The 16535-nt window shown below is 45.0% G+C and overlaps 1 protein-coding gene across 13 annotated transcripts in view; it reads left to right on the forward strand.

The window, feature by feature from the left end:
• RIPOR1 (RHO family interacting cell polarization regulator 1) overlaps nt 1-16535 on the forward strand; it is a 96378-nt gene that overhangs the window by 41958 nt on the left and 37885 nt on the right. For 2 of the 13 annotated variants that reach the window (XM_083452431.1, XM_083452441.1), the window contains exon 1: nt 8281-8451. The exons of 9 other annotated variants lie outside the window; for them this stretch is intronic. Coding sequence is in view for 2 of the 4 variants with exons in the window: in XM_083452436.1 (XP_083308562.1) it covers nt 11009-11027 (19 nt within the window). In the remaining 2 variants the exon portion in view is untranslated. Of the gene's footprint in view, nt 1-8280; nt 8452-10794; nt 11028-16535 lie in introns of those variants that run through there. 2 more of the 13 variants (XM_083452436.1, XM_083452427.1) reach the window with 2 other exon arrangements.

The raw sequence follows: 16535 nt of genomic DNA on the forward strand, positions 1-16535 counted from the left end.
TCATCTCCCATCAGCTGATTGGCAGTGGGAGCTCACCTTGCTCTAGCTGAAATGAAGAATTGGGAGCTTGCATTAAGCTCCCAAACATTTAGTTGTTGCCACATGAATGCTGCTTCATTTCTGATGTCAAGTGTGGGGTGGTGAGCATGTCTGATGTCAAGTGTGGGGTGGTGAGCATGTCTTAGGGGAAATGGCCTCACAAGCCAAATTGGGAGCCCTGGTAAGCCACATTTTACTCATGGGCTTACCCAGCTTTGTCCTAGAGAGCCTGTGAATGCATGAAATAAAGAGCATAGGATGTTTTGAGTGCATCCATGTGCAGAGCAGTCTATAGACCTGCTCATTGGATGAGATCTGCACAAGGAAATTGAGATAAGAGTCATAAGAGTTTGAAGCTGTCTTGGAGAGCATCTAGTCCACCTCCCTCCTCAGTTTAGAATCTGCAACTCAAGGTGAAACTACTGCAAAGTCCCTGACAGATGGCTGTCCAGTTGCTGCTTAAAAGGCCTCCAGAAAAGGAAAGATCACCATGTTCCACTATCAGAAAGCTCATATCATTGGTATGCCTCTCCCAAGGCTTAGCTGAAATCTCCTTCCCTCTGTTCCCAGCCTTTGTTTCAAGGCCTGGCCTTCTGGAGCAAGAGAGAATGAGTGCTTCATTTTCTGTGTTACAGTTCTTCAGATCTTTGAAGATCCCAGTCATGTCTTTCCTTAACTTATTATAACTTAGGCTGATCATATCCAGTTCTTTCAACCATTCCTCACTGCATTGATACCAAGATGGTCTACTGGCTAGGGATGGGGGTGAACCCTAGAAGGTAATTCCCTTTCCCACAATTCTCTCTGTTGTGGATACACATTGCGTACAAATTCTGTGAATTGCACTTGGCTCGAAAATGGCCTGTGGCAGCAAAACCAGAGAGAGAAATTCCAAGTTTATTGGAAACCTCCTTTCTTCTTACCTGTCTTCCTTTTTGCCTGTTTTGGATTGGAAAGGAAGCAGCAGGGCTGTGAGAATACTGATTGCTTCTAAAAGAAAGACATGGTAGCATTCTGGGGGAAATGAATAGGGACACCAAGCCTTAGAAGTGGAAGTGGTGTGCAGGTGGGGATAACAGCATTGTGTGTGTGCCGCAAATTAGATGCAGGGCATGGGTGAATTTTGTATCACAGTATTGTGTCTAGTCTTCCAACTTTGAACAGAGAATGGTGTGGGGCTTTTAATCTGAATATATTACCAGGGGACCCTTGCAGATAAAAAACAGGAAGATGCACTGAATAGTCTTCTGGTAGCAAACCTATACTACAGGGTTGGTGGACCTGTGGCTGCCCAGATGTAGTTGAAGAACTACAAGCATATGGAGAGCACCACATACACTGCCTCTGTCTCTAGAGCTCTGTTCTTGTTAAAATTTAATGAGAACAAATGAGCTGGTGTGCATCGGGAAGAAGGAAGAGCCTTTCCCCTGAGACTTGTGGTATTGATAAGAGTTCCTGCAATCCCTAGGTATTTGAGAGGGCAAAGGACCTCTTTAACCTTGAGAGGGGGGTGATATCTGTAGCCTGAAGTGTCCTTGCCCTATGTTGCAGGGTAGAGCTGGTAGATCTGAGAGACATTCATAGTAGATTGGCAATGTTTTCTGTCTCCCAGTAGTCTAACCAGAGCAACAGCAGAGAGGCTGCATCACCAACTTTTCATCAGGAAGGCTGATGAAAAGAAAAAACTTTAACCAGGGGTGAATGTTTAGTGTGAAAGCACTGTGAGCTCAGTTCTCATGCTGTGAACAAATTATTGGCATCCTTAACTTGAAATGTGTATATTTTGCAACTGTCTCCAATTGGTGGCTCTTCCCAGGGTGTGTGGGTGTGTGTTTAAAAAAAGCAAATTGAAAGCCTGAAGCCCACCCAGCCCTCCCATACAGCAGATTACCTGTCAGTGGACCCTGCTTGTGTCAAGGGCTATTCGCTTCCAGTTCATTTCACCTATTCTCTTCTCAACTTATGGGTTTATCATTTTGCTTCTAGCCAAATTAAAGCTGCTGGTCCCCCATTGCTGCTGTAATTGGTCTGGCATAAGGTAGGGTTGAGGAACCCCTGACTCTACTCAACTATGACTCCCTCTTCATGGGCTATATGGCTGGGGGTGGTGGAAGTTGGATCCTGGTAACATCTGGAGGGCCACAGGCTTTCAGGAACAGCTTTCTCCAGAGATATATCTTGCTCTCAAAACACATTCCCAGAGTGGCTCCCCGCTCCCCACTCTACAACAGTGAACAAAGGTTCACAAGGAGGGATGTTGCTATAGGTGCCGTCACCATACCCACAATAAGATTAACCACAACCAAAAATTTAGTTTTTTTGTGGGGTGGGGGGCTTGGTTGTAGAATTCCCTTGCAAGACCCTCTTGCTGTTCTGTGAATATATATTTTTCCACCAAGCCTTTTAAGAACTAGGACTGTTTATGTTTAATATGGTATAAAGCTGCTAATAGTATGGACAGTATGAAGGGTTGTTATTGTTTTATTTTCAGCCATTTTGAGGGTCTGCATAGCTGAAAAGCAGCCTGAAACATTTTCTGTAGAACTAAATATATAAGTTTCAACTTCTGATTAACAAGCCTTCACCAACCTGGTGCCCTCCAGATGTTTTGGACTCCAGATCTCCCTGTGCTGACTGGGGCTTATGGGAGTTTTAGTCCAAAATGACTGGAGGGCGCCAGGTTGGTGACGGCTGCGATAGACTGTGTGTTGAAGACATTTCAGTGGCTTCATGAGCAATTCTCCTAGAGTAACAGCTGTTTAAGTGGAGGATAACTCCTAGACACATGATTACATATGACTGGGATGGGCGGGGGGGGGGGAATATCTCATGTGCATTTATGTTTGTATTGAGAAACCCTAAGCAACTTCCAAGGACCTGCATGCTTCTCTATAACAAAGCCTGGAAGCTGCTGTTTTAGGCCAAGAGAGAAGGACCCAGTATAGACATAGCAGGACAGGTGGGTTTGAGTGTTAAGTGTCGTAGCTCAGTGGCAGAGCATCTGCTTTCCATGCAGAGGGTCCCATGTTCAATTCCCAGGTAGGGCTGGGAGAGACCTCTGCCTGAAACCCTGGAGAGCTGCTGCCTGTCAGTTTAGACAGTGCTGAGATAGATGCACCAATGATCTGATTCAGTATAAGGTGGCTTCCTAGGTATCTATGTAAGAAATAAAGCAGTCATTTATTTTCTTCTTTCATTATCTCCCAATCTTTTCAAACAGATAGGATTGCACTCTTTCTTTCCTCTCTCTGCTTTGCCCCTCTGTGTGTTCCTTTCAACTGTTGCTTTGTCTCCCATATACACTCTGTGTTCCTCAGTAAGAAGGCATTAAATGCTCTAAATATGAGGCAGCCCAGATTGTGGGGTGGCGGGGCAGAAGCAGATGGGGAAGGAGGTAGAGTGTGCCAGGCTCTTTTTTTACCCATGAATAAATTCTTTCTTGCACTCACATTGGAGATCCCGAATGAAATGAAAGCTTTTAGCATCAAATGATGCTTCAGGGAGCAGCCTTTCAACTGGGGGCGGGGGAACCACTGGAGTTCTTTTAAAGGGTCTTCTCCTCCAGCTGAAAGAGTGATGGGGGTGGAGGGACGTCTGCATGAGCCCATTAACCTTAGTCGCAGCTCAGTGCATGCTGTCTTCCTCGCATGCCTGTCACCGTGTTCTCCCGAGAGAGATGGCATAGCCTGTTTCAATCTAAAGCTGCCTTCTGTGGATGGGGAAAAAAGATGGCCAGAAAAAAAAAAAGATCTGAAAACCTTAAAGTGCTTTATGAATAAATGGTTAATTAGCTGCTAGTCCAAGGTGAAGCAGGCAGGCCCAAATCTGGCACTTAAAATAAATTATGTAAATGTGAATGTACATTTACATCATTAGTTCTGGTTGCGATAGTCCCTCCCTTCCCCCCTCCTGTTTTTCTCCAGCTAGTATAAAAAAGAGGCTTTCGAAAAAGAAGCCAGTTTGCCTTCTCTTCTATCTTTGTTTTATTGCTCCTTTCATTTTCAGCTTCTTTAAGCCTATCAGTGGTACTTAGATCAGAATCTTATCCTGCAAACCAAAGCATCCTTAATTGGAAGCAAGTCCCATTGAATTCCCTGGGGATTTAATATCTGCACGACCATGCTTCGGCCTTGGCTCTGTAGGAACCTGAAGCAGAACCTTGTATAACAATGGTTTTTTGTGGTCTTTCAGGTACTGGAAACAAGCCTTTTGATTTAAATAACTGTTTTTCAAGGTTGGGGGGGGGTGGATACTGCTTTGCCAGCGTGTTGATTACCTGACAAAGCCTGCAGTTTGAATATTATTCAGAAAAAGCAGTAGTCCATCCATGGCCCTCATTGTACCCTCATATATGCCATCCTCTGGATACCTAAACCCAGTGATTTTTTCTGGGGGTATGCAGGCGTACGCATACCCCTAAACATATTGTGAATCTAAGTTTGGCCTCATTGGGGGGCAGTATTTCAATATGAGTAGAGTAGGAGAATGAGACTACCCCTAAACTTTTTAATAGAAAAAAGCACTGCCTTAGCTACCTTTTGGATGGCCTCTGTGGGCTGAGTGAGATGGGTTTTGTGCAACTAGATATGTGTGCGAGGGCCCATCTGTGGAAATGCGTCGCTACCGAAGCTGATCTGCAACTTACCTGCAAAAGAGAATTCTGTGCATTGGTTCTGATAGCTAAAATGTAATCTCCAAATTCAAGTTCAATATTTTTGCCATAAACAAGTAAGCAAGACACAGAATAATGGCAGACCATAGCCCATGTTACCACTCAGCTATTGACTACCAGCCTGCTCACCTAATTATGAAAAGCCATTTTGGCCTCTTCATTCATCTAGGTAGAGGGCACCTTAGTTCATGTTCTTAGAAACAGTGGTTTGTGGGAGCCCCTAGGCATTGTGGGGAGAGCGAAGTAACAGGTTCTTGTTCTTGCAAGGATTGTAGCAGCTTGGCTTGCTCTACACTGCCCTCTACTGCCAACCTTCAGTTCAAATACATTCCTGAAGCGTAGGAAGATTCCTTCTACAGACTCACACTTTTGGTCTATATGGCATAGTATTTTCTATATTAAGTTCTGGAGATCTGCTGCCAGGCAGGCAGGAATCTTGCCGGTCCCCAACTGGGGATTCTAGGGATCAAATCTGGAACTTTATGGATGCAAAGCATGCGCTGTACCACTGAGTCCCAAATGCTGAACCATTTTGGGAGAACTGGAGTTTTAGGGAACCCAACAAAGCTCCTTAATTTTATTTTAGCTTAAAGAGAAAATTTAGTCTCCCCCAATCCAAAGAGGTTTGTTGGAAATAATAAATAAATAATAAATCCGCGATAAGTAAACTACTGATAGTAAGGGGGCAGAATCAACATTTTTATACCAAAACATTGATCCTCCAGATGTTGTTGCACCATGCTTCCACTATCACTTGTCATTGGCTGTGCTGGCTGGAGTTGTTAAGAGTTGGAATCCAACAATATGTGAAATGCCACATTCTTCTGGATGATGCTTGGGCTTGGGAAAGGTCAGGGAGGCAGGATGCAACCAGCAAGTGGCTTCTTAGTATTCTAGCTGATTGCATTAGAAGAGTCCTGCTGGATTAGACAGGCCACCACCATCGTGTCGTACACAGCCACCAATCTGATGCTTCTGGAAAGCCCACAAGTAGGGCATGAAGGCAGCAGCTCTCCACTGCCATTTGCTGTCCAGAAACTGGTGTTCATTTGTATTCTGCCTCTGAACATAAAGGTTCAATTTAGCTGTCAGGGTTAATAGACCTATCTGTGGCTGTCCTCCCATCGGTTAGTATGATCACAGAAAGAGTATGCTTCAGAGGGTGTGTTTGATTTGATCCAAGAAATTGTTGCATGTTATAGCTGAGAAGTGCTCTTCTCGTGTAATGTATGTAAGGTTCTTTTCCGTTTAGGAACTGAAAAACTATCAGCTTGCAAAAGGGTAGTTCGCTAGCTCCTGCCATTCCTGAAGACAATGGAAGCAGATAGCAGCTGTTCCCTCACTTTCTATAACAGAAATACTAACAAACATTTTGTTTCTAGTCTGGGAGCTACCAAGGTCTGGCACACTGAGGCTTGTTCCACATCCTACCAAATGCCAAAATACAGATTGGGTCATACGTAATCACTCAGGAATTTCTGTCCTGAACTTGGCTAATCTCAGCATCCGCTGGGGAACAGGAATTCCAAGTGTTCAGCACCTGTCTCTATACAGAAGTGCTGCACGTGCTACGATGAAGCTGGCAATACCTGTCTGACAGGTATGTTGTCACCCAGTCATCTGCATCAGACAGGTCAAATTTGGGGTGTTGAGGGCATGATGTTGGAAAGGGTCAGTGGTTGTGATGGGAGGCCAAATGGATCTGTGTGTGTGTGTGTGTGTGTGTGTGTGTGTGTGTTGGTATTTCACAACGGGCTTTGGGAGTGAATTTGTTGTGGCCAATGAGGTGTCTGGTGATACACACTGTTTGGGTGGCTTTGTAGAGGAGAATCAGGGTCTCCTTGATTCACACTGAAAGGATTGAACTCTACTTGGGAACTGGAGGAAGAAAGCTGGGCTAACACAGGCTGGAGAGTAAATGAGGGTACAAGAACTAAAGGCGCCTTAAAAAAACAACAACCCACCATCCCAGTTTCTTATTTGGCTGGCTATTTAAAGGTAAGGCGCACAAAAGCAGGAAGTGGAATGGACTTTGCTGAATCACAGTGGAATATTCTATCATTGGGGCTGGATTCAAGGAAGAGAGGGAATGCCTTTCCTTTTTTGCTGAAATCTGATGAATGAAGGGAATCTTGCCCTGGATGCATTGAGCAGGCAAGGCCCAGGCTATGCTTTCCGGAGATCTGGCAGGTGGCAAGGGGCTCCTGCTTTCCATCTCCATGTACTTCTCTGGCACTCCTCCTTTGTAACCAGATATGTTCACCAAAAAGTCAACAAAAGGGGGCTAGTTATCAGGAGAGATTAGATAGGTGGTACAGTGGTACCTCGGCTTACATACGCTTCAGGTTACATACACTTCAGATTACAGACTCCGCTAACCCAGAAATAGTACCTCAGGTTAAGAACAGTTTCAGGTTAAGAACGGACCTCCGGAATGAATTAAGTACTTAACTTGAGGTACCAGTATATTTAAGTGCATCCCTTAAAGAGCTCAACTCTGATAGTATCTGCAGGCTTTTATTTTCAAAGGAAGACCGGTCGTTGCTACTTTGTTCTAATAAACTCTGGTGCGACATGAGAATTGTCGCACTGAACTGAGTGACGCGGAACTGAATGATCTGAAAAACTGAACTGAATGACCTAGAAAAACTGTCTGCGGACAAATGCCGGCTCCCTTGGCCTGTAAAGCGAGATGAGCGCCGCAACCCCAGAGTCATCTGCGACTGGACTTAACTGTAAGGGGTCCTTTACCTTTTATGGTGTAGCCCAGGGGCCAGCAAAGTTTATCTTGCCTGGGCCAGATCGGTCCTCCATGGGCCAGATCGCGCATGCGCACCTGTGATTTTTGGCATCTGCGTGTGCACAGATGTGATTTTTGGCATCTGCGTCTACACAGACACAATTTCCTGCGCTGCAGAAGTGAGTCTCCATGCCGCACTGTGCCAGTTTAGCGCAGCACACAAGCTGGCAGCTCGGTTCGGGGGGGGGGGGGCTTGTGGGCCAGTCAAATGACCTCTGCAGGCTGCTTCCAGCCCATGGGCCTTAGGCTGCTGACCCTGGTGTAGCCCATACTTTTGCCAACCTGATTCCCTCCAGAGGTTTTGACCATTAGCCGTGCTGGCTGGTTCTGAGGGGAATTGGGAGTCCAGCACTGTCTGGAGGGTGCCAGGCTGAGGGTATCTGGTCCAGCCTAATTAAATCTTCATCTTATTTATTTGCCTACCTCCTCCACTTCATCTCAAGATTACTACAAACTGCCAGTTTTGCCTTTTTCATCACACCTCAAAACAATGTTTCCTTCCCCGCCCTCTTTTTTTCATTCTTGCATCCAACCTAAATAATTCTTTATACTATATGTGACCAATGATGGATAGGAGGATGGAATGTGGGTTTCTTGTAAATATAAGAATAAAAGTTCTAGTGAGCTCAAAAACATGCTGTTTGTAAGTTTTACTTATACCTAGCTGCTGTCGTTATGCAATCGCCACCCTACAGGTGGCGCCATGAGTGAATAAGAGAGAGAGAGAGAGAGAGAGAGAGAAAGTAGAGGGGACTCCTTCAAAGAACTCAAAAGGAGCCTGTTTTGAGTTTAACTATGCTACTTCCGGACAACAGTGAGCTCTCTGAGGGGCTTTCCACCTTGCAAGATTATTTCCTTGATTAAATCTGAACTCACACAGAAAAGGTGTAGGCAACTGGTCAGGCCTTGGCTTTCTCTCCGCAGGATTCAAGACTTAAAGGTTTGTGCATGGTTTGTGGAGGTGTGCCAGCTCATCTGGAAACTTGGGGCATGGGTAGACGTTTGCATATCCAAGGTGATATGTGGAGGGAGAAACCCTGCTGGCTTAGCATGCTAGAGGCGACTGTGCTTTAGCTGGAGTTCAAATGGGTTTTGCATGCTGCTAGGTGTGGAAAAGCTGCACTAGGGATATTTGTGGCACTTTGTAGCACCAGAATATATTTCCAGCCCCTGGAGGCAGAGGGACACTAGGTTGATTGCTGTGTGCTGCATACAAGCAGAAGGCCTGTTAGTAAAGGTAGCCATTTAATTAGCTATTTCATACCATAGTACAGGAAGGCAGCCAGGGAGAGAACTTTCCTTCTGCAGGACGACAAAAGCTTTTACTTGAAAGGATTTGGGTGTTGCCTTTGCGTTCTGGGTAAGGTTTAGTGGTAGCCCATTGCTGTCTTCTGACATCTTCCCATAACAGCTGTGCTAAGAGACCAGCTCTCCCCTTGCTTCACTATAACCTGCCCAGATTGTTAAGGCCAACCAAGAGCACTGTTATTCAAAATTACATCTCTTTGTATCACAGACCTAATTCTCTGCCATAAGGAAGAATGTGGAAATGAAGGTGTGTGTATGAGATTAAGGGAAGGAGCTAAGCTCAGGCAGACAGGCACTGTGTCCCTTCAGTTCTGACCCATAGTCATGTCTTGGGTGTATCACTACACTTGGGTGTATCATTTCCAGCAAAGCCTGGGGCTTCGCAGCTTTGCTTGACCATAAGGAAACAGAACTGGTGGTTTAATTTGCAAAGAGGAAGGTGTGGAGATTCATATTTGTCTGGGACCTGTCCCTTTTTATATGGACAACTTGCTGCACAATCAGTTGTGGGGTGTATGCTATGAAGAACATAATCACTGTGTTTAGGGCAATCTAGACATGCTCAGGGATTCATTTATTAAAAAGATATGGGGGATTGGTCTTCAGTTGGTGGGCTTCATGAGTGGGCTGTGGTTTGGCGGTGACTGACTGGGGCTTTTTCTTATAGAAGGAAAGAGAGGTAAAGGGGGTGACCAGATGCTAAGGAGGCAGAGTTCCTTTATCTTCAATAGCTGTGTAGAGAGGAAAAATGGTTAGGTGTGGTTTTCTCACTCCTACATGACAAGCTGTCTCTGTAAACACTCCGCCTCTTATGTAGCTATTTAAACAGCCTTGTAAATAAGCCCACAAAAGTTATTAGCATGCAGTGTTTTTTACTAACCTGCTAAGGAAATTAGTAGCTTGTTGTTTCCATGATGACCACAGAGGAGAGGAAGCTTCTCAACAGGCTTGTTAAAGAAAGTGCCTTCTGCTATACAGGCTGGTGGAGGAGAGACAGACTTGGTTTCCATGCTGGCTTCAGAGGAAGCAAAGTGGAGGCTGGTGGGAGGAGGAATGGAGAGATCCACCCCCCCCCCTTTGCCAGCCCACTCACTCCCCTGTGTGGAATCTCTGGTTGCCATGGGCGATCCAGTGAGTTATTAAATACAGTGCTGTAGATCTGTAAATTCCCTTGCATCTGGTCACTCTAAAGTGGTGGGTGGGATGGGCAGAGCAAAGAACAGGTTAGTTGCGGGGGGACACAAAGTCTCACCTCTAGGATGACACCTTCTCGAATGCCAGGCTAATTGGAGAACTCTCTGCTCTGGCAAGGGAGTGAAGTGATAGGCGGCATTAAGAGTTACTGTTGTCTTTTACAAATTTATATAGATGAAGTGGGATATGTCAGCTGATCCTAATAAACTGGGTAGTGTGCAATGGGTAGTATTACTGATGTGTGCCTGTGCCTGTGTGTGTGTGTAAAAGAGAGAGAAAAATCCACATAGCTGCATGCGTTTCTGGACTTACCTTGGGGTCATATAAAGGAACACCGAAAACTGCCTTATACTTGAGTCATATCATTGGTCCATCTTGCTCAGCATACATGGATTGGTGATGACAGTCCTTTAGATTTTCAGGGAGGAGTTTTTGCCAGCCCTACCTGGACTGAATTTGGAACCTTCTGCATGCAAAGCAGGTGCTCTACTGCTTGAGGGGCTGAGTTTTGTCATAAGTTCTTGAACTTCAGCATTTGCTACTATATATGCTAAGAAAAATTTGAAGTGGACCTATGTTGAAGCTTTGGGTTCTTAAAGAATGAAGGCTTCTGTTCTTGTTCCAGGGCTGTGATATTTTGGCTAAAGAGAAAAATAGCCCAGTGGTTGACATTCTTGGAAGTTCTTAGACAGTCTTCTCTGTCTTCCTGATGTGTCTTCTTTCTTCCCCGCCTCCTCCAGAGGCAGGGCTTCCTTCTCTTGCCTCTCCATGGCTGTGTGGCTTTGACTCACCCTGGGAGCAGCAGGAACTGCAATGATGTCAGGCTGCAAGGAGGGAAGTGTGGGAGGAGACACACTGCCCTGTTTGGCTGGCTGGCTGGCTGGGAGCTCTTGTCCCTGCCACATTTCATGGGATAAGATGAGAGCAAGCAACACTGGTACTCAAGGCCTTGCTCCAGTCTTCAGTGTGGGTGATGCACTAACCCCAGCTTCAAGATGAAAGGGAAATACAAAGGTAATGGTCTCAGAATATGTCCTCTTTTCTTCCTGACTTCCAAACTGTTGTGGTGGGATCCCTAAAATTAAAATCTTGGGAAGGGGGTTCCAGGCTGGAAAATGTTGAACTGTAAGCCAGGAACTTCTCTAGTTTAAATATCACCTCTGCCATGAAGTCTGGACATGGCCTCAAGCAAATTACAGCTTTTCAGCAACCCTCAAATGTGCAATATGATAAAACTGACTAGGCAGCCGGATAAGATTGCTCCAGTAATGCATGTGAAGACCTTAGAAAACTTTTAAAGCACTACGTAAATACTAGACAAACTTTGAACCTGAGACAAGGCAGTAGGTGGGATGTTTGCCTGCATGGCTCATTCTAAACTACGTAAATCCCAGTGGATAACAAGGAAGGAAAAGCTTGGAGAGGAGACAGGGACCACCCAGGTGAGCCAGTGGTGACTTTTTCTCTTGCCATGCTTCAGTGCACCGGGCTAAGTGAGTGCCAGGTCAAAAGCTTGTTTTCTGTGGCATATGAGTTACTAACTTTGTCTCTTGCTTAATGGCCTGTTGTTTAATTGTAGGGTTGTAGTATTTTGTTACTGTTTGAATTTTGTTACTGTGGTTGAGAAAAAAAGGTTTTTGTTTAACAGTTATAAATCAGTAAAATAGAGGGGAATAGAGTTAGAGCTCTGGAGGAATTTCAGGGATGCCTCACTTCTGCTTTTTGGGATTTAGGACACAAAGCTTCTCATTCTTGGCTGAATCTTGGGATGGAGATTCTAGTGTCTTGTAAGCTGCACATCCTGCACCCCAGTATTTGCTAGGGAGTGAGTCAGTAGGCCTGGGGCCACATAGCAGAGACAGTGGCAGTGAAACCTGGCTTTCAAGGTCCTGTTTTGTTTGTTTGTTCTTTTGTTTTGTAAGCAGATAAGATGTTCCTGGTGCTCACATGTGAGCTACATTCTCTTCCTCTTCCTTTGCTCAGTTATCCCTAATATATAGGTTGACCTGATCTGAAGTATTGTGGGAGTGCTGGTGATACTCGCCAGGCCTCATTCCTGGTTTTGTTTAAGCATTGGGCAGGATAGTTGGGAGGTTGCCAAAGGTGTTCACAAATAGGCAGTGATTGGTTGGAAGAGGTATGACTGGATACAGGCATGGTGATGGTAGTGGTGGTAGGGTCAGAGAGGAAAGAGCTGGAGTAATGGTGTTTAACTTAGACTAAGGAAGAATAAGTTCAAGTCCTTATTCAACCACAAGTCGTACTGAATGACCTTCATTATTTCTGGAGATGATGTTAATGCTATAAATGTCTTGTTTTAAACAACACAGCTTTCATTTGGTGGTAACAGAGAATAGGGGCTTCAGTGCCTTAAATTCATTCATTTATTTACAGCATTTTTATCTTGCCTTTTGACTGGAAGGTCTCCAGGACAGCTTAAACAAAACATTTAAAAATAATATTAGTAATAAAATTGAACAATAACACTGACACACCACAATTAATCATTCAAACAGCTGTGCCACACGTTCTGTGCTAACAGCACTGTGTAGGTGTAGGTATCGGCAGTAGGTTTTCAAACTCTTTAAGTGTGGGTTTCACTGACAATTACTCAGGCGTAACAACATTTATTTGAGGAACAAGGAAAACAATTGATCTGCGACTTTGGTTTACTGCACATGCAGCTGTAACTAGAAGCTTCCTAAACTAGGGGTGGAGAACTTGTTGCTCTCCTCATGTTGCTGAAATGCAGCAACTCCCATTATTCCTGACCTCTGGCCCTGCTGGCCGGGGCTGATGGGAGTTGAGATCCAACAATATCCGAAGGCTCACAGATCCCCAGCCTTGTCCTAAACCCAATCCCACCCAGCTAATCCCTGCTGGCCCATTCCCTTTTTCATAGAATTGTAGAGTTAGAAGAGACTACAAGGGTCATTTAGTCCAACCCCCTGCAATGCAGCAATCTTTTGCCAAATATGGGGCTCAGACACATGACCCTGAGATTAAGAGCCTCATGCTCTGCTGACTGAGCAATCTACTTTGCAGAGACTGTCAAATGACAGAATACCACCTCCAGTAACTGGTCATTTTATGCTCTCTTCATTCCTCACTCCTTACATTTCATTGTCCAAGCACTTTACTGTCTTCAAAACACAGCCCTCCAAACATGGTTTACTACACCACTGTATGCTGAGTGGGGAAGAGAATAATAATGAAAATTAACATGGTGCCTAAAGGTTAGTAGCATTTGTCCCTGACTAATCCTTCTGGGGAGATGAACTCTCCAGCCAAGATACCATCGCAAAGGAAGTCCCTAGCCCCTGCTATTGCCCTCTCTTCCGAAGTTGGGGGCAGTCAGAGTGTGGCATCCATAGGTGGGGCCAGCTCCAGGTTTGGGGGGGGGGTACTTATTTTAAGAATTTTTTATCCTACCCTTCATTGTTACCAAGCCCAAGGTGGATTACAAACACACAACATATAATACAGCCAATAAAATACACGAATTAAAGTACCAGCTATCAAATTCATGCTAAGAGACTCTTGTAAAAATGCACAAAAATGCTACCTGGCCCCCCTCATCCCTAGTGGAGAAAATGATGCTGGATAGTCAACATTTGCTGATCTATAGCGGTCCCAGAAATCATTTTTTCTTGTCACAGAGTTTTGACTATTTTTTCCTCTTCCTTTTGTAAGTGTGCACATGGCCCTTGCTCTGCCCTTCTTTTGGTTTTCTTTCTGACCACAACCCCCACACTAGCTGAGCTCAAACAGTGCTTCGGTTTCATCTCTTGCGCTTCCTGCGCCAGATGTTTGGCAGTGGCAAGCGCTGTGCTTCTCGCTATAGGCAATAGGGAAGCCTCCCTCGCAACCTTCCCCCGCATGGCAGCACGTCTGTCTTGCTGCGCTGCTCTCTTCCTTGTGTCTTAGGAGTTGATCGCTTTAAGGTTTCCGCCCCGCCACACTCCCACAGTTTTTTCCATTTTAAATTGCTACTTACTGATAATGAGAACCCAGAAATAAACACAGGCGGATGCCGTGCAGCTGGGGAGGCCTCGGCAGGGGCACTTTTGAACTGCTGACTGACTCTTTGGCAGGGAGGGCTGCTGCCAGTCCTGCCTGCAAGGGAGCCCTAGCCAGCTCCCCTGCTGTGGGGATGTGGTTCATTCCTGCCTCGCCAGGGCCTGTGTGAAGTCAGGTGGGCGTAAGAACATAAGAAGAGCCTTCTGGTTTATATCTAGATCCCTCTAATCCACCGTCCTCTTTCCCACGGTGGCCAACCAGATGCCTCTGGGAAGTCCTCCATCAATGGCCCTCCCCCACTGTTGCAACCACAGCGAACTACTAGCATTGAAGACCTCCTCCTCCATGGTTTTGTCTAATGCCCTTCTAAAACCCTCTGAACCAGTAGCCATCACCACAACTGGATTTCACAAGATTTATTATAGCTCGCATGAGGAAGTGCAACCTTCTGTCTATCCTGAATTTACAACTCTTACTGCATGTTGCAGTTTTAATTTTTATTTTTTATTTTTAAATGGTACTAATCAGCATGCATGATGTTGCGCAGAACGTAAGGGATAGATAGCATAGCCGCTGTGTGTGTTTGCTTTTATATATTTATTCCTCAGCCACTTTGTAGGGAATTAACCTTCATGAGCTGGCTTAGGCAAACAAAATGTCAGATACGCTGAGAACATTAGGCAGTTTTAAAACAATTGTAAGACCGCAATCTAAAAGGCAATAGGCTAGAAGAACCATTCTGCAATATCTTTTCATGAAAACAGTTTAGAGCCACTCAGGAATCTCAAAAATGAGCAGCGCTGATACTCTTAAGAAAGAGCAACTGGAAACAGGTGAGTTTTTAAGGACGGTGTGAAGACCTGTGCAGTAGAGGCCGTATACAATTCATACTTCAAGGAGAGGGAAACCTGTATCCAAGGCAGGACAACTGCAAAGTTCAGTCTCATAGGATCCAAGCTTTTGTTTTAAACAGTGAGCTACAAATACAGGTTTGAAAGTGGTGGGCAATGGCTCCTAAAATCTCAGAAGGAGTATATGAAAGAGACCAAAGTTTTCCAAGTGCTTTGATTAGTAAAGGTGAAACATTTGGTAATAAGGACTAGAAGCTTTTAATTGATACAGACAGGAATAGAAGGTTGGCATGCTGTACTTAGTTACTGCATTTATATTCCACATTTCAGTAATATATTCTCAGGGCACCCAACCAAATAACAATAAAATTACAACAAAGCACAGTGAAATCAAGTTATAAAAATTAATACTGCATAAAAAGAAAAACAGCGGTCGTTGCAGCATAAATTTCCAGGAGGGGAAACATGTTTGAAAGGCTTGGATTGTTGTTTTTAAAGGTCTTCACATGGCGCTGAAAGGAGATTGAAATGGGTGTTTTGCAAGCCTCCCAAGGGAGAGCATAGCATAAATGGAGTGTTCTAACTGAAAAAGCCCATTCCCTGTTTTCTTCCTGCCTCATTTCAGATGGCAGGGGCACCAGGAGGAAATTCACACACACACCCAGTGACAGATTAAAACCCAGTTGGTGCCAGTGGGTCCTCAATTTTTAAAAGCTATTTATAACAGCTGCAAAGGGATGGGGAGCGAAGGATTAAACTTCGCTCCTCCGTGAGCTGTTGTTGCAAACCATGTCCCACCTGCACACTTACCTCTGTGTAAGAAAAAAGCTTCGTATTGAACCTAGTGTATAGCTTAACCCTGTGTGATCTGGGAAGTATCTGATTTCACCAATCCGACTTTTAGCTGTGAAGTCACAATATGGCCTGAGGCAGCTTACTGGCTTGGTTCAGAAACCACAGCTAAATCATGGTGTGGTGATGCCTCAAGCTCCTGCACTCTCTTTTCCCCGTGGAAGCTGCAGTTCCCCAACTTCATGACGCCTATTAGTTTGCTCACCTTACAGACCTTACAGACTTGCAAGAATGGCTTACAAAATGTATGTGAAGTACCGTGGCGATTTTAAACTCGTAGAAAAATGTACATGTTCAGAAGAAGGGTAATAAAGTGGCCAAAGCTGTGGGAGAGAGAGGTTTGGTTCATTAACCTAGAAATTGATCAGAACACACTGCACAATTATATTGGGATTTTCTCCACTGGAGAAATGATGGGTTGGTGTTGATGGTTCTAACTAACTTCTTTGTGTTAGTTTTTCACAGTCTGTATGTATGTCATGATTGGAATCCCGAAGAGGCTGCTCATTAGTATTCCCATCGTATGGTTGGAAAAAACTTGAAGCAAAGAGCTAATGCAGTAGTTTTCAGCCACTGTGCCATGGCACCCTAGTCAGGGTGGTCAGGGGTGCCACAAGCAACATTGGCCTCTGTCCCTATTTCCTTCCCTCCCTCCTCTGGTGCCCTCTTGTATCTCTGCCTCCCAAAGGCTTGCACAGCTGTTTATTGCAGCAGCCCAGGCTACAAGCTTCCCAGGAGAATGGTGCTTCTGGGACTGGTCAGAGGGTGCTGGTTGCCAGGAGCTGGAGGCAGCCTTGGA

The sequence above is a fragment of the Podarcis tiliguerta genome, assembly GCF_965153285.1.
Source record: "Podarcis tiliguerta genome assembly, chromosome: 8".
Taxonomy (NCBI): domain Eukaryota; kingdom Metazoa; phylum Chordata; class Lepidosauria; order Squamata; family Lacertidae; genus Podarcis; species Podarcis tiliguerta.